Source organism: Pseudorca crassidens, chromosome 4, assembly GCF_039906515.1.
Source record: "Pseudorca crassidens isolate mPseCra1 chromosome 4, mPseCra1.hap1, whole genome shotgun sequence".
NCBI classification, from domain to species: Eukaryota; Metazoa; Chordata; class Mammalia; order Artiodactyla; family Delphinidae; genus Pseudorca; species Pseudorca crassidens.
Window position 1 is genome coordinate 80,723,721 of NC_090299.1, and position 24,840 is coordinate 80,748,560.

The following is a 24,840-nucleotide window of genomic DNA, read 5'->3' on the forward strand; positions in this document are numbered from 1 at the left end:
AAATAACAGAAAAGATAAATTTGGAAGTGGAGGAATTTTTCCATCAAATAGGAGATGCTGATTTTTGAGTGAATAGGTGAGGTCACACTGAGAGGACAGATTTGAAAAGCTCTGAAATGAGCACTATGGAAAATGTGTTAAGGAGCCAATTAGACATTAATAAAACGATTTCCAAGCAGTAGTGTAGGCTCAGATGAGGTTAGACAACATCAATTGTACAGAAGTTAGTAAGCCAAATTTCATGACTTTTCACCAGCAGTCAGCAGCCTGAATATGCTGGCAATAAAGCAGCTCATTTCCCAGAAGAGAAGATTCAGAAGGAGGCAACCAAAAGAGGACTCCAGAGTTATAGGGAGCATAGTTAAAATAGAATATACGTTGGTGTAGAAGCACCAACAATACGATTAAAAGAAGACCATCTCGGGCTTCCCTGGTGGTGCAGTGGTTGAGAGTCTGCCTGCTGATGCAGGGGACACGGGTTCATGCTCCGGTCCAGGAAGATCCCACATGCCGCGGAGCGGCTAGGCCCGTGAGCCATGGCCGTTGAGCCTGCGCGTCCGGAGCCTGTGCTCCGCAACGGGAGAGGCCACAACAGTGAGAGGCCCGCGTACCGCAAACAAACAAAAAAAAAAGAAGACCATCTCGCTTCTGTTGAATTTTTTTCTTGAGTACAGTGACAAGCTACATAAAACAATTTGTCTAAATGTAACTAATAGTAATTATTTTTTAATCTAACATTTGTGAATTGTGGTCGAATCTGAGGTCATTTTGTGTATCCCAGTGGCAATCATGGACCAGATTAGGATTAGGTAAAAATATTGCCTGTATTTGCTCCTAAAGACATTTTAGGGGAGGGGGATTAGATCATAGAATTTAATAAAAAACACCTTTATTGATATAATTTGCATACCATAAAATTCACTCTTTTAAAGAATACAATTCAGTTGTTTTTAGTACATTCAATTTAGGCATCCATCACCACTATCTAATTTTAGAATATTTTTATCCCCTCTAAAACAAGCCCATTAGCAGTTACTGCCCTTAGATCATAGGATTTTACATTTTAATTAATGCATTTTCTCTCTAATGTATTAAATTGACTGATATTGTTATTTGTGACCTATACTATAAATATTGTCCTTATATAGTTCAATTTTGCTCTCTTGCAGTTCTTGACTTGCTTTTATTTTTGTTTCCTGTTGTTTTTTCTCTTTAGATATTTGCAAATTTTCCTATTACTGAACTGAAAACTTGTTTGCTTTATGTTATAGTCATTTATTTTGAAAGAGAGGTCATTTTCTGGATAGCAGGAATCTATCTTTTCTTAGAATCAATACTATGTAGTCTCTTGTGATTTTTTTAAAGTTTCGGTAATCATTGCTTTAATTTCCTGCACCATAACTGGAAGATCTCATTTACTGACATTATCACTTTGTGAGAAAGGAGGCTAATTTTTTTCCCAGGCATTGATTTAAAACAAGCCTTAATAATGGTTCAGTTTCACCATTATGATTTTTCCCAACACAAAGAGAAGAAAAACAGATACAGATAAAATAAATGGTAAATGAAAGAGGGATAGTAAAGGATAGGGAAAATTGCACTAAAATTCTTTCACAGGTGGGCATAGAGCATTTAGTGTCTCATTTGTGCATTTTCAATAAATTGTCCAGAGAGACAAAACTTCAAAATACATGGAAAAAGATATAACTTTTTCCTTTGGGAATTCATCCAACTCAACATCTATACAGTGCTGTTTTGCCCATTGAGGAAGCAGGTGTTGAAAAAGAAACATTATTCAGTCATTTGTATTTACTTGATAAGCTGAAAGGAAGAGATCATGTTTCCGTCAGGAGTTTAATCAAGATATTGTCTCAAATAAAAATATAAGCAATGAATTTTTATACACTGGAAGGATTTCTGCATATAGAATTATGTATTTTGTTCCTTATTATTAAATCTGTTTTTGTTTTCTGGTTTCTGTTACTATTGTTTATTTCTTTTATTTCAAGTGGCATTTCCTACTTCCTGCTCATCACATTTGGGGGCTTTTTGGTTTGTTTGCTTGTTTTTGTCAGTGTTACCTTCTTATGTGCTACATTGATTTTTTTAAATACAAATACGTAAAGTCTACAGTCATAAATAAACTGGAATTAGCCAGAATTCAGAGATATATTGTCACTCATTTTCTGTAAATTCTTATTAAGCTTAATACAGTAAATTTGTATTTCTCGGAAGTCTATTTTACTTATTTTTGGAATTTTGTTATTATTACATTTTTACTTCTTAGTCTCAACCACTTGGATTACATCAAGACTAAAACCATTGAATACATATTACAGTAATCCAAATAACAAATTTATCTTTCTTTTCTCTCCTCTTAATGTATTTTATTATAATAACAATGAGGTTTTATTTCTGAAACCTTTAATAATAATAATAGCTTACATTTCTAAAAAGTAGAGAATCGTATCAATGGTAGGAGATAAAATTAGAGACAGAATTGTTTTTGTAGGTTAAATAAATGTTATTTTGATACAGATAGAGGTAACTATCATATTCCATTTGGCTGAAGGATTATGATGTGTTTTTCTATGAAATGTTATTAGGGCTATTGAATTGATTATTATGTAGAAAACACATACTCACACATAAAGCATACATAATTTGATTTTGAGAAGTTGCTTAGTTTGCCATCAATTTGCAATATTTATAAGAGAATCTCATATTTTCTGATGTTATTGAATGAAATCTTTTTATCTGTATTGACATTATTCTCGAGATAATTTACTTAGAATTACATTTAGTCACAATTATCAGACACTTAAAAAATCAGATTAAAGGTCCAATACAGTCATTAAAAAAAAAAATTCAGCTAGTGGACCACAGGTCTAAATTGCACTGACTATGGGGTGTTTTCCATTTTCTCTCTGTTTTTCTATCTACCATTAATCTCTTATACTGTTATTCATATGAACATTCAGTGAAGCCTTCCATGGGGTTATAGCTCAAAGGGAGAGCATTTGACTTTGGTGAAGCTGTCCAATATGATACTGTCAAAAAATAAAGGCTGGCATTGACTTAATAATTCAAACACAATTGATACGGAAATTCTGTGCTAAGTACTTTGATTTTATGACCTGAAACTAATTAGTTCATGTAAACTTTAATTACCGCAATATTACCTCCAAAAATGCAAACTGTTTGAACATTAATTTTTATTCAAAGGGAAAAAATTGCATTTATAGTTTATAGCACTTTCCTTGAAATCTAACTTTATGACAGAAAAAGCAGTGGTTAAAGTCATGGGTAGATTGGAAAAGGACTGGAAGTAGGTTCCAAGAAGAGGAGAAGGGAGGGTGCTGGGAAGGAGTAAAGCTCAGAGAATAGCCCAGAAATTAAAATGTGGGCTCAAAAATTGGTAAAAGTTTTCTGAAAGATGTTGATCAGGTCATGAACATTTATAATGGACCAGAAAGAACATCCTTGAGTTCTAAAAGCATAACTGAGCTTTTAAAAATAATTGAAATCAATTTTATGATCTGAAAATTATTATAAATCATCTGTTAAGTCTTAGATTTGTCTTCTTAACTCACTAGCTTAACAACAGCTCCTAAAGGAGTAGTGTCTCCTCTGCTAGTTAAAAGCCCCCCAATTTCTTTATTGCCACTTCATTCTCTAACCAGCATAATCATTTGGGTAGAAGAGTGATTATTGATTTTTAAAATACTAGGTTATATTATTATCCAAGAAGGAGCTGCGCCAAGGAACATTAAACTTGATAGTATCTGAAAGTTATATGCGTAGTTTTATTCAATAGATTTTGCAATGCCTAAGCACCTCATCCAACTCATAGAACATTATATATTCATCTGAAATATTTCTCTAAGCATGTTATTATATGTAAAATATTCCTACTTGTAACATTGTGTTGACATGAAGCATTTATCTTATTAAATATTTATCACCAGACACGTTTGACTTTAGGTTGGCCAGTGAGAAATAGTACAGATAATTAAGAAGTATTTATCATTGACATATATCAAGATAGTCATTCAATATGTGTATGGGGAATGCTCTGTATGTTATATGTTCTGTCGTTAAAGCCAAGAGCACATTTTATGTGTATGTATATCAGAGACTGAGGGCTTATTGTATCATAATTTCATCACCCAGGAACCCTATGACTGGCATAAGATTATCACCGTATATAAGAATTTGGGGTTGAGCATAGTTTTTTTGGTTAAGTAGTTATCCATTCCAGAGCCTATATAAGAGAACATCAGGACTGCTGTCCTGTTATTTAGAAAATATAATTGAAGTCAAATATGGAACTTAAGTTCTTACTGGAACCAAAGAAGTATTTATAATAACTTCCACATCTAGAGATTACCTTTCATCATAATTTCACCCTCTAGAAGGTTACAATCAAAAAGACAGCTAATGACACATATTGGTGAGGATGTGGAAAAATCAGAATCCTCATATATTTCTGGTGACAATGTAAAATGGTGCAGCTAACTACTTTGGAAAAGAGTTTGACAGATCTTCAAAATGCTAACATTAGATATCGAATGACCTAGCAATTCCACTCCTAGGGATTTACCCAAGAAAAAATGAAAACATAGGCTCATTCAAAAACTTTCACATGAATATTCATAGCAACATTATTCATATTAGCCAAAAAAGTGGAAACCCCCATATCCATCAGTTGAAGAGAAGATAAACAAAATGTGGTATATCCGTATGATAGAATATTACTTGGAAATAAAAATGAAGTATTGATACATGCTACAAAATGAACACAATTTGAAAACATTATGTTAAATGAAATAATCCAGTCACAAAAGACTACACATGTATGATCCCATTTGTACTAAATGTCTAGAATAGACAAATTCTTAGAGACAAAAAGTATAGTGGTTACTAGGACTGGGGAGAGGGTAGGGAAGCCATTACCATACCAAGGGAGTGAATTTGGTAGAGACAATGGAAGGTGGCTGTAGATAGGTACAAGTTTTCATTCTGGTGCCATGAAAATATTCTAAAATTAGATTACAGTGATCATTTCCCAACTTTTAAATATACTAAAAGCATTGAATTATATACTTTAAATGGATGATTCAGAGTATATAAATTATACTGCAATAAAGCTGTTTAAAAATACTAAAATTTTTACTAACTTTTCAAGAGATCACCTTATATTTGGAAAGAGCTAATATTTTTACTTGGGACATATTTCAACAATCTGTGCTTTATGTACAGCATATAAATTTCTCATCTACTCATTGAGAATTTATCATTGTCAACAAAACTATAGCTTTTATTTATTTTACAACTTGTATGTTCATTCTTTTTGAGAAACACATATTAGGTTCAGGGACTTTGGAGTCAGGTAGACTAGAACAAAATTCAGGCTCAACTAATTATTAGCCATGTGGCTGTGGGCAAGTCAGTTTGACTTTCTAATCTGTAACATGGTGGTTATTATATAAGTACCTTGCAAAACTACTGCAATATTTTAAACTGTGTGTGTATGAGTAAATACATATGTATATGTATGTGTGTTCATATATATGTATATATATTTAAGTATACATGCATGTAAAATGTTTGGCATGTATAAGCATTTATTAAATTATAACTATTATTATTACTGGTACTATTATTTAGCTGATGAAAATGAAGGAATACAAACTTTATGATTAGCAACATTGTTTTAATTATAAATTAAATTATATTAAAAGCATTCATTTATAAGAGTAGTGATTACAATTCTTATGCTACTGCCTCCTGTTATTTCAAGCAACATGGGACCATGGGAATTATTCCAACATTTAATATTAATAAATTATAACACAGCACTTTTCTTACCTTTGTAGTCCACCATAAACTTATAGGATGTATTTTGCTGAAGAAATAATGAAACACTTATTTTTTAAAAACATACTGGGGGGAATTCCCTGGTGGTCCAGTGGTTAGGACTCCATGCTCTCACTGCTGAGGGCCCAGGTCCAATCCGTGGTCAATGAACTAAGATCCCGTAAGCCATGTGGCACGGCCAAAGAAAAAAAAAAAAACATATTGGGTGCATGAAGACAACCTAACCTATATTTGATGTATGAGATCTAGTTTTGTGTTCTAAAATTCAAAATTGTAGCTAAACCACAAATGCCAGTCTTGAGTACCAGTGATCACACTCCATTCCTGCATTACTCTGCCAATCTTTTTTCCAGTTCATGCACTTGCTCACAAAGTATTTCAATATTAGATGCATGAGTGTGCTGTGATACAAATGTCATTTTAAAACCCTTAACAGATGTATTATGCAGTAAGCTTAGAACTAGAGTAGAGTTATTATGCTTGAAGTGTGTATCTGTCCCTTTTCCTCTTCTCTTCCTTCTTTGTTGCCCCAATTCTCTTTATTCCTTCTTTTTTCTCTCAATCTTGCCAGATATTTGTAGTACAAATATAGAAAGATCTACATATGCTACAGAGAAAAGAAGAATGTGTAGTTTACAAACTCTCATAAACAACCTGATATAATTAAACCCTATAAATTTCATGGTCTATCAGTCACAAAGATTGTTTACTGGTTACATTTAATACTCAACAAGGATAGTTTAGTCTGTGATTTAGGTCCTGTAGAAAATGAAGCAAATATCATTGTTAATTTACATTACTTCAAAAAATTGGTTAATGGTCAGATGTCCGCTTTGATAAGAGTGAATTAAACAGGCAAAAAAATACAATATCCCAAGGCATCTTAATGGAACAATGTTAAACTAACTTTGAATAAGGAACTACACTCTGGTAGTGTTACTGGTACCTAAAAACATTATAAAACATATGTTTTAGGTGACATTTATATATGTTGGGCAATTGGTCTTACTACTTTTTAGAATACAGAGCCATGCCTTTTTTAAATGACTGATGATAGAAAAATGGTGAGGAGTATTTTAGTAGGAGAAGAGAATTAGCTTTAGAAGTATGGTTTTCTGTTGTCCTGTTTTGAGAAATTAATTTATTTCATTGTTTTATTTTTCTGTTTTCTGAGTAAACCTAAAGGTAGTACTTGCTTAATTGGTAATTAACATTTTTACAGGAGACTGATCCAGATTTCAACACCTTTATTATTATTTAATTTGCAGTGATGTTTCTTATATTTTGGAAGAAAATAATTCTGGAAGAGCATAATAATTTATCCATGCAGATTAGTATCAGTTGTTTAGAGTATTAAACCAATAAACCTGAATTAATGTAGTAAGACTTTATCAAATATATGGCAATATATGCTGATTTTATGATTTTTTAAAAATTGCTACAAAAAGAATTTCAGTGACATCTTTGTATAGGTAAATGGGAGAAAAAGTAAAGGTTTATGGTATGTGACAAGTTCTCCTTTGAATTCCAGAATGTATCTGGTCTTGTAAGATTTTTCAGTCTTGATTCAAATAAGCATGTAGTGTCATCAGAATGCATTTGCTCTTTCAACAGCGGGTTATCTCTTTTATTACAGTACTGATATAAACATAATTTATAGATTTTATGTATATGACAGAAGTTCATTTAAAAAAAGAATTGATATATCTTAAAAATTAAACAAAAGTAGCCTATTAAAATTAATGATTTCACAAATTAAATGATGCTTAGTGGATAAAGGCAATTTTCAGATAAATTGTATTTTTCAATGGCAGGTCTATCTGGCCATTTGCAAGTTGGACTTTATTATGTTTAGTACAATAAGCTGTTCCTTTATAGCATTTGTTTCCCCTTAATCAGTGGTTTTGCATTGTATCTAAGTGACATTGAATGGCCTAGACTTAGAGAATACTATGAGGTAGGATGTATGTGCCCAGGCATGTAAAAACACACACATAATACAGTCGGCCCTCCGGATCCATGCATTCAGCGTGAATGGATATGGAGGGCCAGCTGTAAGGCACTTGAGCATCCATGGATTTTGGTATCCACGGGGGATGCTGGAAACAATTCCCCATGGTTTCTGGTCTGTACTCTCCCTCACCTTAAAGCCAGGGTGAATTCTTTCAACATTGGCACAGGAAACTCAGGGCACAAATCACACAAACTTTTAAGGTAGTTAATGGGAAAGAGGAAATACAGACAGTTTTGAGAAAGCCAGCATGCGGCCAAAAACAGCAGGTATGGCCATATGGCTATTGAATTAGAAAAGGGATTCTTGCCATACTGTGGTCCAGAAGGTAGTCAAGCCCAGGCAGCCATCAAGGAGAGAGGATTTATTTAATACATGTTAAGTGTTTCATATAGCCTCTTTCACTGTTCAGTTCCTCAGAGAATTGAAATCTGTTGTACCGAATAGATATTGAAGAATTTTCTTACAGAAAAAATAACTTCTAAAGTCATTTCACTTCTACATTTAGAGATCACTATGCCAAAAGCACATTTATTTCCAAATAAAGCATTTGCAAAACAAAGACCTTTTCGAAAAATATAAAAGTTTTGTAAGGCTAAAATTTAATGACATTATTTTATTTTAACAACACATTTGGTGAAATTATGTAAATTTTTTAAATTCTCTGCTTTATCCAAGACATTCTGTAATATTGTAGTTAAAATTGTTTTTCTAAGAAGTCATTAACCTGTAGAATAACAGTTTTCATAAATTCTTGAAATACATTTTCCTTTGAAAACAGCTTGCTGAAAATGTGTTTTGGTTCTCACATTAGCTCTCTAAAACTCGTCTGACCTACAGAAGAACAGGGGCTGTACTATTAACAGTCATTCTTAAATGTATTATTAGTATATCATGCTGTTACAATTTCAGCAACATTCTTGGACTCTGGTGTATGTGTTTGTGTGTATGTGTATGCTTTTGTATGTTTTAATTTGGGAATGTGTCCATGATTTGTCCTTTATTGTCCTTATCTTGAGGGAAAATGTGGTCTTTGTTGAGGACGCAGAGAGACCCACAAATATTTCCCCTTCTCTGGTCTCCACGCAACACACACACACTCCTTTGTTATTAGGGCGGTAACAAACTAGCCTCTGGTCAGAATGAAGACAATGTTCATATTTCAACCTTTGTGTTCTCTGGTTTGTTTCTCCTTATTGGCAATACCACACTCTTATTTTCCATGACCAAATTTTTTGAACAACAGCACAACAAAAAGATAACCAATTACTCAAACAAACTAATGGTTAATAGTTTAAGTATTGATTGCCTCCCTAATAACATTTTTTCAAATTGGATTATTATGTTTATTTTGAATAAAGAGAAATTATATGTCTATGTAAAAAATATGAACTTGTAGTCAGTTTCTTATTGGACTGCAAATATTATACTCCAGTTGAAATTAGTTTACATATATTTAACTTAATAGAATAAGGCCAGATTTTCTTGTTTTGAAATCACTTTTTTTCAGGGCATTTGGTTATTTCTTTACTTAAAAATCTAGCTTCTAACCTTTTCCAAAAAAATTCAAGTTACATAAAAGTAAAAAAAAAAAACATAACAAACATCACTGCCTCTATCACTCAAATGTTAAAACTATTAGTATTTTGGCACATAGCTTTCAGTAATTACTAAAATAAAGCACATGGCTAAAGCCTCTTTCATCTGCTTCTGGTCCTCTGTACTCACATATGAGAGGCAATCACTAATCTGAGTTTGATGATTTTTCCCATTTCATTAAAAAAATTGCATACATATATGTATCTGTCAAAAATATGTGTATTATAGTTCAAAGATGTATAGATTCTTCACTTTACTTTTTCACTAAACTTTGTTACTGTGGTCTATTCTATTGACATATAAAGATCTACTTCCTCCCTCTTGACTATTTTATAACATTTCATCATATGAATAGGGAACATTTTATTTATTTATTCCTGTATTGACATATATAAAGTTCTTTCTACATAGCTTTTCTGGTATTCCATTATTGCTGAGGTTTAAGTAACAGTTACATAATAATCAGAAATACTTACATACTTTGGATTTGCTCTTTTAGACCACTTAGCAAAGCACTCTACTGTTTTCCACTGGAGATGTTTTCTTTTTTAATTATGCCTCAAATATAGCCAAATGGCAAATAATTCAAGATATGATTTTTAACATCAAATGTAATTTGTTCAAAATTTACATTAATCTTTCTCATAACTAGTCACTTCCATTTTGTCTCCCTGTCATCCTGAAGAATGAAAATGTAATTTCCCAGAGGCTTTAAGAATTGAGGGAGTATTAAATGTAACTGAAATTAAGTGATTAATAATTTACTTTTGGGTCATGAATCAACTTCATGGGATGCTAAGGATAATTTGCAACCCCAGAAGCACTAGCAGTAACAATGCACTTTTTAAGACTTAAGAACTCTCAAAGGTTGGCTGCCCAACCTAATTAAACTTCAGTTTTCTGATACCAAATTTATTTCTTCTTTGTCCTGAATTTCCTCAGATCTTCTTGACAGGAAAATGTCACTTTACCTGACAGCTGATAGACAGGTTATGTAGCACCATAATTGGAGAGAAAAAGATAGCTTAAAGCTACTCGATTTAATGGCTATATGTATGGCTTTTTCTTTCTTTCTTTTTCTTTTTTTTAAGGTTTCTATGACAGACACAAAAGGCCCTAGCAAATAGGCCCAGTGCCATTTTTTTCCTGCTTCCTCTAGGGGTGATTATCTTACTCCATCAATAGTGCTGTCAGAAATTGGGCACATAATTCAGCATTTAAATGAACAAGCAATGTAATATTTCCTGTCTCCCAGTGGAATGCTTTGCAGCTCACATTCTTCTCTGTCACTCGCTCACTCTTGATGTATGTCCCATATCCAGTCCTTGAATGCCTTCTCTTCCTTGTGTTTCATTGCAGATGTTGGCTCCGACTTGACACTTACTTCATTTGGAGTTTTATAGGACCAGCGACCTTGATAATTATGGTAAGAACTCCTAATTAACTATGTGTTTCCCAGGTCAAGAAATAAAACTTTCACTATCCTTGTGCTGTCTATCTTTAATTTACATAGAGTAATTTTGGGAAAGCATGTACTTATTTGACCCTATATAACTCAAGCAATTAGACACTCATTATAGTCTACTTTTATATTGTAAAATACTTAATCAAAACCCTTGGGAGAAGAAAACATGCATTTGCAAGAGCTTATGCAGTACTGTGGCTCCTCAGGGGCCTGATCTAGCATAATCCATTTCGTTTTATAGGTTTTAAACAGTGATGACTTTGTTTGACAAAGAGTACATTTTCTTTCTTTTTCATTTGGATAAGTTGAATTATGAATGGAAACAGAAATTGGAAATGTGGCAAAATAACCTTCCTGTTCCTTCCAGTTTTGTTTTTATATAAATCTCAAAAGCTTTAAAATTTAAGAGGATTTCACTTGAGAATGATAAGTAAGTTAGGTAAACATTCTGGAATCATACTTTCTTTTTTTTATTTTTAAATGCATAATATCTTGATTTCAAATATGCATTATTTATCCTAATTGAGATACTATTGGTAGTATATTATTTATATACTTACCATTTTAAAATACAAAATAGCCCCAAGTTCTGGAATATATAAACGAAGCAGGTGACAAGGGCAATTCAACATGTGCTTTTCTATACAGTTTACATATGTGTGATATTTGAAATGTACACTGGAGCTTTTATTTTGTTTTGTTTCAAATCATATGTTCTCTCTTGGTCCAGTGATATAACAATGTCAGTGGGGGTTCCCTCTACTTTAATCCTAATTTGTTGTAGCATCAAAATTTAACCAGCATTTTATAATCCTTTTGACCTAGCTATTCAAAAATATTATGATTTTTGTATTTATGTTTTGTAATGTAGCACTTGAACAGTAAATTAAGGGCCATGTTTAAAGGGTAGATATAGTAACATACCTGGAATAATTACTGTCTTTTTAAAAAATATATACTTGAAAAAAATATATATATACTTGACTTGGCTTTGTCTTGCAGTTTCCATATCATCATTCCAACTGCTGCTGATTTTGTATGTGTGTGTATTTGGCATAGCAGTGCTTTGTAACTCATTGGTATCCCGAGTTCCCAAACTGGCCTCTTGCTTTTACTAAAATACTAGGCAGTCATCTATGATCCAATTCCTTTATAAGTGTAGGAGAGCTAATTTCCCAGAACAACTCATCTGTCATAGAGAATACACTTACTTTTTTTCTACTCCAGTTATGCAATATAACAGTACCTTTTACATTCCAGCTTAATGTAATCTTCCTTGGGATTGCTTTATATAAAATGTTTCATCACACTGCCATTCTGAAACCTGAATCGGGCTGTCTTGATAATATCAAGTAAGTGATTTTTCTTTTTCTTTTCTTTAGTCTACCTTACTTTGATACACTAAACTATCCCTACTTTTCATTGTATTGAAATCTTATGGCAAAATTATAAAGATCAGTGTGTTGTCTTTGCTGAATAAGATCATTTATTGACTATTGAGGTGACTTGATCTGCCTGAAACTAAGTATAGTGAAGTTCTGTCTTCAAAGAAACTTTTCCCCCTAAATTCTTATTTACAGTATGATAAGTTTTTATTAGATGCATTTATTTATTTTGTCCAGGAAACAAAGTTGCTGTGTCTGGGCAGACTATTTTGTTAGAGCTATAACCACACCAGTACTCAACACGCCATCTCTCCCTTCAGAGCAGTGTGAAGAGAGTGAGATGTTGGCACCTGCAAGTACCAAAAGGGGGATTTTTACACCAGAAGAGAGGAACCCTGAAATTATTAACCTGGGTGTTTGCAGAGGAGCTGTTGTACAGCTGCCCTCCTCTCCTCCTGAGAGAGAAAAGGAGACCTCAGCTCCCTAATGTAAAATCCTATTGTATACATATATATGGCTCCAGGTTGTACCCCCTTTGAAATGTTAACATTTACCTCTTGGGAAGTAAATCTCTCCATAAGACTGTCACTACCTATTCCATCATCTTTTAATTCCTAAGGTTTATCCTTTAACCCAAATTCTACTTTTTTATCCTTTTTATCCTGAACCATGGAGAGATATGAAAATATCCACAATCCTTTCCTCACTAGTAGTACTTCTTTTACATATATGCAAAAAGAAGACAATTTACATTTTCTGGGGAAAAAAAATTGTTCTTTAGTGTAACCAAAAATTTTGTCTTACTCCCTTAGAGGCTGTGACACTTGAGAAAGAGTAATGTGAACATGTGCTTTAGTCATTAATATATATTCTATATTAAGTAGCATTTGTATATGATTTGCCTGTGCTATGTGTTAACTTGGTTAAATGTTTTTATTTAAATGAATGCACTTTCAGAAGTTTCATGAGGTCTCCTGTGACTTTCATGTGCTACTGACATTCTCCTTGAACTACCTCAGATAGCAGCTATGTCACCCATTTTTCATCCTCCTACATTCAGTGCCTGACATAGTTCCTTGCCCATAGTAGGCCCTCAATGAATGTTTATAGACTAAAGTAATACATTAAAGACTGTAGTGACAGAAGTGTATTGACATTAGGTATTTAATTTTGTTTAAGGGGTCATCTGTCTACATTAGTTGAAAAGGTAGCTAAGGAATTAGAAAAAATAATGTAATGGAGCAAACTAGAAGTTATCTGCTATGAGTAATAGCCTTTTGTACTTCTTAATGTTGCTTTGTTGAGTCATTATACTGTTGAATTATGTACGACTAGACTGCCCTTCTAAAATGCAGTATTAGTTCCTTGGACCGTTTGCTCCTGATAATATTGAATTTGGATTGTTAAATAGGCACATAAAATATAATTTCTTTATCTTATCATGCTTCTACTCACTTTAGTATAAATTGCATCCATATGTCTATTATTGTGTAATATAAAACAAAATGCATATAATACTCTATTATCATTTTTGTTATGCTTTTAAAGTACTATCAGAAAGAAGTGAATAATACTTTTTTATGTAACAGCTTTTGCCAGATTAAAAATTTCAAAAAGGCCTTGTACTTAGTACAGTCACATATTTAAGAGATAGATTTGTATTCTCATTATTTGTATGTGTTTCTTTAGGTAATATGGGTTGAATGTCTGTGATATTACTATTTAGAAAAACAAACACACAAAAGCTAATAAATACATTTAATGATATTGATGGCATCAAACTTTATATTACAAAGCAAACTAAAGCCTTAAATGAGACTGTCTTGATTTGAATTCTGTCTAAACTGCTTTATAGTTTATAGCCTTTGGAAAGTTTATTTAACCTTGCTCAGGCTTCCTATCCTCTTTAAAATGGGTATAATAATGAAACATACCCAGCCATCAAATGCACAGAGGTATGTAATCAGCCTTTGATGATGCTTTTTAAGGAAAAATCAATAAGGCTCAAGGAGAGAAATTAAGTAGCTATTAGAAAGAATATGGAGCGTGGTTTTAAGATGGAAAAAAAGGGGATATAGGGCTTCCCTGGTGGCGCAGTGGTTGGGAGTCCATCTGCCGATGCGGGAGACGCGGGTTCGTGTCCCGGTCTGGGAGGATCCCACGTGCCACGGAGCAACTGGGCCCGTGAGCCATGGCCGCTGAGCCTACGCGTCCGGAGCCTGTGCTCCGCAAGGGGAGAGGCCGCGGCAGTGAGAGGCCCGCGTACCATTAAAAAAAAAAAAAAAGGGGATATGGATATGCTGATGGGAAGGAACCAGTAAAAAAAAGCGGTTAGAGATAGAGGAAAAGAAATCAGTGTTATAGTCATGACCTGAGGAACTATAGGGAATGAGATCCAGAATAGCAGGAGAGTAATTCCACTCCATTCAATTTCATGAAGGACACTTTTCTTCTGAGATAACAGAAGCCAGCTAGGAGGATCGTTTTCTACTCAGACTAGATAAAATAAATAATAGGCGTGATGTAGATATGTGGTGGAACCAGGGTAGAGCAGTAAATTGAGGGATTTCTGCCTACTCTCCTCTACAAAGTAGGAAAAATGATCATCTACAGGATATGAGAGTATGCAGGAGAGAGATAATAAGAGAGAAATCTCAAGAAAATAATCCTTAGAACTTTCCAGAATCTGAAGGACATTTTATTTCATTTAAAATATGTTAACTATTTAATAAGTGCTTGTAAAAAAATCACCAGGGCATAATTGATAAGGAAAGAATTTAAGAAAGGTTTAAGCAGAACACAAAATTTGGCATCCTTTTTGTTTTTAACAAAAATAAGGATCTGTATAATATGAATTTTTAAGTGATATTGGGTGATGTGAGAGTATTTTAAAGACATAGCATCATTTATTTGCAATGTCTTCTTTTTTTAGTATAGGGAAAGGGCATAAAAGTTAATAATGTTTTCTTGGGGTTTTTTTTGTAAAGTGATGAATAAGATGCACCACCTTGGGCAGTTTATTGAGAAAATAAACTCACCATATAAGGCCTTTTGCTGGTCAGTGTCTTTCTAAAACCATTCATTTATCAAATATTTGTTACTTTAATTACACACATTCTTTCACGTAGAAATATCTTCTTTATCTAAAATGTGTTTGCTTCTCCCCATGTTCACTACCTTTTTGGCCACCATGAACTTCTGCAAAGCTGCTTCAGTGGTCTCCTGACAGTTTTCCCCATACTGATTCTTGCTCCTACCTTCATTAGCTAGAGTGATCTCTTGAAAAGTTTAAATCTGATTATGCAACTCTCTTGGGTAAAACTCTTCAGTGATTTCCAGTTACTCTTACACTAAAGTCCAGACTTCCTACCATGGCCTACTTAGCCTTCCTGGTCTAGTTGTCCCTTTTTAAGCCATGTGTCCCTCTGGCCATTCTGGGTGTAATCACTTGTGCTTCAGGTCTTATCTGCTGCTACTCTACAGATTTTCTTTTCCCTAACACTGCATGGCTAACTCTAATTTACTCTAATTAATTTAATTATTATTTTTAAATAATTTAATTATATTTTAATTTTAAATTTACTTCACAGTCATCATAATAAACACCTTTTGATATTAGTATAAAACATTCATTTCGTTGGCTCATTACTATATTAATGATATACTCTGGGAAAAAATAATAATAGAGTAAATTCCTATAGTTAACGTGATTACAGAGGAATTGAGGTACTCCAAGTGTCAGATTTAACTACAAAAGTACTTAAAACTAAATAATGCATTTCGGTTTGCTGTTTGCTTACTTGTCCTTTGTCTTCTTTTCATCAAAATAGGTAATTATATTTGGAGGAAAAAAGTAATTCCAGTCATTTGAATTTTCTGATTTAATTTCAAACAAGTTGAAATTGGAGCTTACAGTAATCATAGCAAAAATCTAATCTAGTTCTTAAAAAATAATATAAATATAAATAAAACAGTTAATGAATTATCAGTACAAAATTAATTTATAGTATCGCTGTAGTATTATGACAGTTAGAACTTTAATTCTTGAGGAACATTTATAGCACGCTTGACATTTAACTTAGAAATAAAAATTGATCACTTCTGTAGTTATCAACTACTTCTCTTGTTGAAAAAATATTTAACAGCATCACAAGTACTTTGCAGAATTAAAAGAAATAATAGAAGCTTTTAGGGCTAAGAAAGAAAATTGGTGCCCGTATGGAGAGACAAGGAATCTACTAAGCTTCCCTTTCCTATGTCTGACCCTTTGCCCTTTTCCAGGGACAGACTTCTACATCCAAGATTCTGATTTTGACCTAGCCCAGTTTTCCAATTTCTGGTATCTCCCCTTAACTTGGGTTTTACATGAGTGATGGGCTGGCAAACACAATGTCAGATCTTTTAAAGAAACACCTTTCACTTTCCTTCTTTCCTCCCTGTGCTCTAATTGCTAAAGGAAGGTGTAGTGCTAAAGAGGAGCAAAAACTCGTGTCATACACAATTTCAATTTGGATTTCAGTTCAGTCCTGTGATGGTTATATAATCTTGCAAGTTACATCATGGCTCTCAGTCTCAGTATCTCCTCAGAATTGGGAATAATTGATTCTACTTTGTAGAGTTTTGCTATAATTAAATATAATCATATATGTATAGCATACAGCTCATAATTCAGTATTCATACAGTATGGTTTGATTATTTTTAACCACTCTACGTGGAAATATATTGCTGCCTTTGGTTCTCTGTGTTTTCCTTAGTGAAATTTGCTCAACCTCTTATCAAAATCTCATTAGAATTTGACTGGCTTTGTTTCTTATGTAGTGTCATAAAGAATTTGCCTGATATGATCCTTTTTTTTTTCTTAAGCCGAAGTTATCCTATTATGAAAGAATTGGCTCTAGGAGTGAAATGCTCATTTGATTAATAAATAGGAAGTTCTGTAGTTAGCTCTAAATTAAAAAAAAGAAGTGTCTCAGTGAACTTGGGCACCTGCCATACATAATGAAATCTAAGAAGGCTTCTGAGTAGCTTCAGGGATGAATAGAAAAATGTTTTTCCTTACCAGTATCCATAATAACTTACTTATTCCTTAAGAAGGTAACTTTTGCTTTGTACTGTGTTTCCAGATATTGGTAGAAACAGTTAAGTAATTTAGCTTGACTAGTATTACATTAGTACTTCATGGAGTTAAATGTGGTAGGGTTCTAAAAAATTGAAGGTGAAAAAGCAGAATGATATAATTCTGAAAAATGCAACAACATCACAAAAAATTGTCAATGCTTTAATTTTTCTTCTTTATATTAATATATTAAGATGGAATTATATATATATATGGCCTGCTTTTCAAAATGGTAACATTTTGATACCGTAGTCAGAGCAATATCTTAAAAAGAGTTTGATCCTTTATGAGAACAGTAAACCTAGTTCTGAATTATACTTAATAAAAATATTCATCCACTTCAATGTTTTCTGGATGAGTTTTGAGGAAAATATTTATAGTACTTTCTCATTCTTCTTAAAATATTAGCTAGTGATGTAAAAAGGTTGAAATATTGTTTTGGGTTTTTAAACAGGAAGCTCAGTATAGTTTTTATCGTCCATGCCGACTTTTAAAAAAAAAGTTATGTCTCCATTCACTTGACTTTATTCGTTGTTTACCTTCCACCACCAAAAGTACTCAATTTAAATGAAAACATCACAAATTTCTAATTATTTTAAAATATTTCTAAATATTTAGAGATGTGTTTAAAAACTGTCATGTCTTATAAAAAGATTCCAGGGCCAACACACTATACTGAAGATGTGTTTTTTTCCAAACCTTTTTAATCAAATATACTTTTCAACACCCACACACATTGAACAGTTTAGTTCTTGAGTCAGAACTAATAATTGATTTATTTTATTCATTGTTATAAAATACTTTTTAAGAAATTCTGAAAGGAATATCATCTGTTATCTCATTTTCCCCACCTTTCCTCCATTTCCTTGTTCTGTGGTTAAATATCACTGGAAATGTGCCATAACATTATCATAAATGATCCAGGTGTATTTGAAAAGTAATACAATCTAAACAGCACTGTTTGGAGCCCTGTGTATTGTTGACACCACTAGAGTCGCTTCAAATAAGTTAAGACCTTCCTTAGGAATTAGTTAGTCCTTTGCTGATTAACTTAATTTCAATTAACAAGCATCTAACAATCACTTCTATGGAAAATGAACTGTATGTAGCCACTGGCTCACGAAGCTGTACATTCGCCAAGTATTGTTGCCAATCTCATTGTATTATGCGTTTTATGCTGTAGTTTTAACTTTTCTGAAATGTTAAAAGTGTTAGCCTCTGTTTTGAGGCTTTCTCTTTAAAATGTATTCAAATCCCTATGTGATCTTTCTAGGAACCAGGTGTTTTATGTATCACTGTATTTGGCATACCTCATACTCTGGGAGCTGACACTTGAGAAAAAAACAGTTTGAAGGATGACTGTCACAGACACACTGGAACTGTTAAGTGTTATACCTTGAAATCAAATAATTCTTTCACTTTCCCCCAAAATAATTAGGTTTATATCAGAATTAGGACAGTCAATTGCAGCCTAAGGATGAGAGACTACCTAAGGGAAAAATAATTCTTCTTTATGAGAAAAATGTAAAATTTAGCAGCTCCTGTGTTCTTTATATGTGGCTGGAGTCAGATTTCCTTTGTATCCTATATGAAATGTGCAGTCAGCTTTGGGAAAGCTTGGTAATCAGAATTGTATTATGAAACCAAAATTTCTGAAGTAATCGTACACACAACAGCAAAATTAATCTAAAATAAGTAGTATAATAAGGCTGTAGTTTTTCCCCCCAAATAGTTCAGAGCAAATATTCACTTAAACTTTTATAAGAGTGGAAGAAATCTGAGAATAATTATAATTAAATAATATTTGTATTCCATATTATTCACAGATTTTATTTAATTTTTAATGTATAAACTTTGATATGATTTTTTGTCCTTTAATTATTCATTAATTTATTTAATAACCAAGAAGTGCTAAAATTTTGGATATGTTTTGAGGATAGAACTTACAGAATTGCTCATTTATTTTACGTAGACTATAAGAGAAAGGAGTGGAGTGTGATTCCAAGGGTTTTGGCTTGTGGTGCTGAGATATGGAACTGTAGAAAAAAATCACATTAGGGGTAGATTAGGAGCTTTGGGGGAAGTGGTTAACAGCATAACTTTGAAAGACTTACTAAACATTACAGTGTAGATGCTGAGTAGGCAGTTGAAATAATGAAAGCCGAAGATTTAAATCTGGATTCATTGGTATATAGATTTTATTTTATTTTATTTTTGCATTTAATGGTTTTCAGGTTTTATTTATTTTCAGTATTGATTTTGTTTTATATATTTTTATTACTTTCTATAATGGTAAATGATCCTGTATTTTTATTTATGAAAATGATATATTTCCTTTTAAAACATTAAGCAAAGTGAGATATTTTGGGGGAAAAAAAAAATAATGTAAAGGTGGTATGCAGAGATGACAAAAACTTGAGATAGTGATTTTCCAACCAGACTGGTTTCTGTCACTTAGTCACTGTATGTTTCTGTTAGGATAGCTTTGTTATGAGTAGCAAATGCTGACCAGTATAGGGCCTAAATCATAATGATACTGATGATTTACAGAAACTAAAATCCAGAGGTAGGTGGTTCCATAGTTGGTTTAATAGCTCGGTAATGGTAGTAAGTACCTAAGCTCTTTCCATCTTTTATCATCCTTAGCATGTTGGCTGTTGTCATTCACAGTGTCAACGTGTGGTCCAAAGATGGCTCTTTCAGCTCCCATCATCATATCCTTTAGCAATTGTGTTCAAAAGCAAAAATGAAGGGAGAAAAGAATGCTTTCCTCAGAAGCCTTTTCTCATGCCTTTCTCTCTCATGGTCAGGATGGAAGATATTTCCCAGAAGCTCCTTGCTCATATCACATGTCTAGATCACATGACCACCTCTTAATGCAAGAGATTCTGGGAAAGCAGGGATCTGGCAGAGGGGACTGGATCAACCCTGTGGGCAGGAACAGGCCAGTTTCAACATTTGCAGAGCTCAGGGCAAGAGTACAAAATGATAAATTAAACATATCCTAACCTCCTACTCTAAAAGATATACCTTGAAAACCACCTGGAAGGCCAGGATTGAATTTAGAATCCTTCAGTTCCCTGGAGTTCCATGTCGGGATATGGCCATTGACTCACTACCCATCTTCCTTCTCTTCCTACCTCGACTTCCATCCCATACCATGTGGGGCCTCACACAGGCATGGGGATACTGCAACCAGCACATCCAACTTGTGTCTGTCTCTCCCACAAATAGCCAGTGCTTGGCCACCCCTCAAATGTAGGAGTGTGGGTACTGGCTACAATCTTGGGAGAACGGGTCACAGTAGATTTTGTTTTAAACCCATGTGACTGGATAAAATAAAGGGATTGATGTAGACATATAAAAAGAGAAGACCAAGGACTGAAACCCTGGGTCACTCTAACTTTTGAGATCTTGGAAATGCAGAGTCTACAAAGTAGATTTAGAAAGAGCAACCAGTGAGATAGGAAGAAAGTTAGAAATCCTGGAAGCTAGGCAATGAAGCATTTCAATTAGGATGGGGACTTACACTTGACCACTGGATTTAGCAACTTGGAGGTTCTTGTGTCTTTGACAAAAGTTGTTTGATGAAGGCTTATTAAAATGGTTTGGAGGCAGATGGGAAGAGAGGAGTTAAAAACCACATGTAAAGACATCTCTTTTCAGATCTTTTTCTGTAAATAAGAGCTAAGAAATATAGTAGCTGGCGAGAAATGTTGGATCAAGGGCATTTTTTTGTTTTGTTTTGTTGATTGGTTAGTTTTTAAGCATGATAGAGATTACAGCCTCTTCCTTTTAATCTGGTATGAATAGACAATTAATTGATGCAGGCAAGAGAGGGGAAAATTGTGTGGTTTCTGCATTTGAGTAGGCAAGGAAAGATGGACTCTAGTGTACAGGTGAAGGTAAGAAGGAATACAGGCAAAACAGTTCATCCTTTATATGATGAATTTTATGACTGAGTTCTGTTAACTTATTGACCAGCAGATACTTTCCTTTAAAGTAATGCAGTAAGTTATCATGACTCATACGCAGTAACGACTCTTTGTTTTCAGAAACATTCATCTACTTGGAAAGAAAGTTATATCATCTTGAAAAATACAATGTTGTTACAAGATTTCTTTAATCCTCTATTTTCCCTTTTACATTAATATATATTAATGTATATACTGTTATAAATTTAATATTCTGCTTATAAAATCTATATCTATATGTAGGTATGTGTGTATGTATGTATATTATGTACTATGCATACACTATATATAACCTATATACTTTATATAAAATGCAAATGTCCAAATACTTTGTTGATAAGTAAAAATAGTTTATATTTTGAACATATTTAGTAACTTTTATGTGCATTTTTCATTAATTTAAGAAACAAAATCAATAGATCATACAGTTTGGAGAGGATTAATCATCAATAAAAATTACTTAAGCAACAAAATTCCTTTTCCTTCAAGAAATAATAAGATACACATTTTTATACCTGAGACAATCTTTTAGTTAGCTATCTTCCTGAAAATAAAATACAGAGTTATATATATATTATAAAATTTTATCAAATATACTTTACAGGATAGCTGAGTGCTAATATACCTTTTGGGATATAAAATGAACATTCTTATTCCTCATAAATGACTGATTATATATGCAGAAAAAAACCTAAATGGAAATGCACTAAAAAGTTAATAATGGTCACCTTTTAGTGGCAAGATTGCGTGTACTTTAAAATGTTCTTTTTCATGGATTTGAGTGGTGTTTTCTGACACCGCTTCTGACACCAGTTTCATGTTGTTTTTACACACACCAGCTGATTCTCCAACACCAACTAAATTTCCAGCAATTCAATTCAATTCTAACACTAACTCATAGAATTAGAGCAGATCCCACAAGTTAAGGACTCCCCACTGCAAATGCCAGCCACAAACAGGATGCCCAGGCTACCCACACTTCTGCCTGGAGAACTACAAATATACGGCTTCACAAGACCAACTCTCAGGTTCAATAATTCACTAGAACAAATCACAGAACTCAGGAAACTGCTCTACTTACAACTGCAGCTTTATTAAAAAGGATAAAACTTAGGAAAAAACAAATGGAAGCAATGCACGGGGAGAGGTGGAGAACTAAGATTCCATGGCGTCTCTGGGCTCCACCCTCCTAGCCCTTCAAAGTGTTTGCCAAACCTAGAAGCTCCTTGAACCACATCTGTTAGGAGTTTTAGTGGAGGTTTCATTACAAAGGCATGATTGATTAAATCATTGACTACTAGTGGTTAAACTCAATCTCCACCCACCTCCCTTCCCTGGGCATGGGGTTGTAGGTGAGAGCAGGACTGAAAGTTCCAAAACTCTAATCTTGGCTTTGTTTCTCTCAGACCACTTCCCACTGAGGAGCTACTTAGCCTCCACTACTGTCTTCCATTACCTCTAGGCACCACCCCCATCCCCATCATCTCACGAGCATACAAAAGACACCGTTACCACTCCAAAGATTATAAGGGTTTTAGGAACCCTGCACTAGGAACTAGGACAAAGACCAAATATTTGTTTCTTTATTGTACCACAGCAATCTGAATTTTTGAAGTTGGTATTATGAATATATAGTACTCATAAACAATTTTTTCTTCAAAATTGCTTGCCCTACATTATGTCCATAAACATATTAGTAATAGAATAATCTTAAAATGTCATTTTTCTGCAACTCATTCTATATTTCTAACCTCTGAAAAAAGTTTCCAAAAAATCATGTTTAATTGTCTATTATTAATTGTTTACTGTGGATATAGCGACATAATGAAAATTCAATCAAGTCTGATGAAAACGGAGTATTAGATTACTGTAGTTCATTTATCTCCAAATTCTTTGACAGATGGAACTCATTTTAAGGTTTTTAATTGCTTTTGTTTATACCATTGAAAAAATTAATGTAAGAATCTAGTTATAATTTGGGATAAGAAATTTTTTAACTTATTTTTTCTTCATTATTAATTAAAAAATTTTTTTTGAATTTTACAATTTTATTGACTTTTTTGTACAGCAGGTTCTTATTAGTTATCCATTTTATACATATTAGTGTATCTGTGTCAATCCTAATCTCCCAATTCATCACAACACCACCCAACCCCCGCCACTTCCCTCCCTTGGTGCCCATATGTTTGTTCTCTATAACTGTGTCTCTATTTGTGCCCTGCAAACTGATTCATCTGTACCATTTTTCTAGGTTGCACATATATGCGTTAATATATGATATTTGTTTTTCTCTTTCTGACTTACTTCACTCTGTATGACAGTCTCTAGATCCATCCACGTCTCTACAAATGACCCAATTTCATTTATGACTGAGTAATATTCCATTGTATATATGTACCACATCTTCCTTATCCATTCATCAGTTGATGGGCATTTAGGTTGCTTCCATGTTCTGACTATTGTAAATAGTGCTGCAATGAACATCAGGGTGCATGTGTCTTTTTGAATTATGGTTTTCTCTGGGTATATGCCCAGTAGTGGGATTGCTGGGTCATATGGTAGTTCTATTGTTAGTTTTTTAAGGAAGCTCCATACTGTTCTCCATAGTGGCTGTATCAATTTACATTCCCACCAACCCTGCAAGAGGGTCCCCTTTTCTCCACACCCTCTCCAGCATTTGTTGTTTGTAGATTTTCTGATGATGCCCATTCTAACTGGTGTGAGGTGATACCTCATTGTAGTTTTGACTTGCATTTATCTAATGATTAGTGATGCTGAGCAGCTTTTCATGTGCTTCTTGGCCATATGTATGTCTTCTTTGGAGAAATGTCTATTTAGGTCTTCTGCCCATTTTTGGATTGGGTTGCTTGTTTTTTTAATATTGAGCTGCATGTGCTGTTTATATATTTTGGAGATTAATAATTTGTTGATTCATTTGCAAATATTTTCTCCCATTCTGAGGTTATCTTTTCATCTTATTTGTAGTTTCCTTTCTTTGCAAAAGCTTTTAAGTTTCATTAGGTCCCATTAGTTTATTTTTGGTTTTATTTCCATTACTCTAGGAGGTGGATCAAAAAAGATCTCACTGTGATTTATGTCAAACAGTATTTTCCTATGTTTTCCTCTAACAGTTTCATAGTGTTCAGTCTTACATTTGATCTCTAATCCATTTTGAGTTTATATTTGTGTATGGTGTTAGGGAGGGTTCTAATTTCATTCTTTTACATGTAGCTGTCCAGTTTTCCTAGTATCACTTATGAAGAGACTGTCTTTTCTCCATTGTATATCCTTGCCTCCTTTGTCATAGATTAGTTGGCCATAGGTGCGTGGGGTTATTTTTGGGCTTTCTATCCTGTTACATTGATCTATATTTGTTTTTGTGCCAGTACCATATTGTCTTGATTACTGT

At 33.4% G+C, this 24,840-nt stretch overlaps 1 protein-coding gene across 22 annotated transcripts in view; it reads left to right on the forward strand.

Annotated features, from left to right (window-relative positions):
* ADGRL3 (adhesion G protein-coupled receptor L3) overlaps positions 1-24,840 on the forward strand; it is an 874,612-nt gene that overhangs the window by 776,139 nt on the left and 73,633 nt on the right. For all 22 annotated transcript variants that reach the window (XM_067736151.1, XM_067736152.1, XM_067736157.1 and 19 more), the window contains 2 exons: positions 10,850-10,916; positions 12,216-12,307. In XM_067736151.1, the coding sequence (XP_067592252.1) occupies positions 10,850-10,916; positions 12,216-12,307 (159 nt within the window). The remainder of the gene's footprint in view (positions 1-10,849; positions 10,917-12,215; positions 12,308-24,840) is intronic.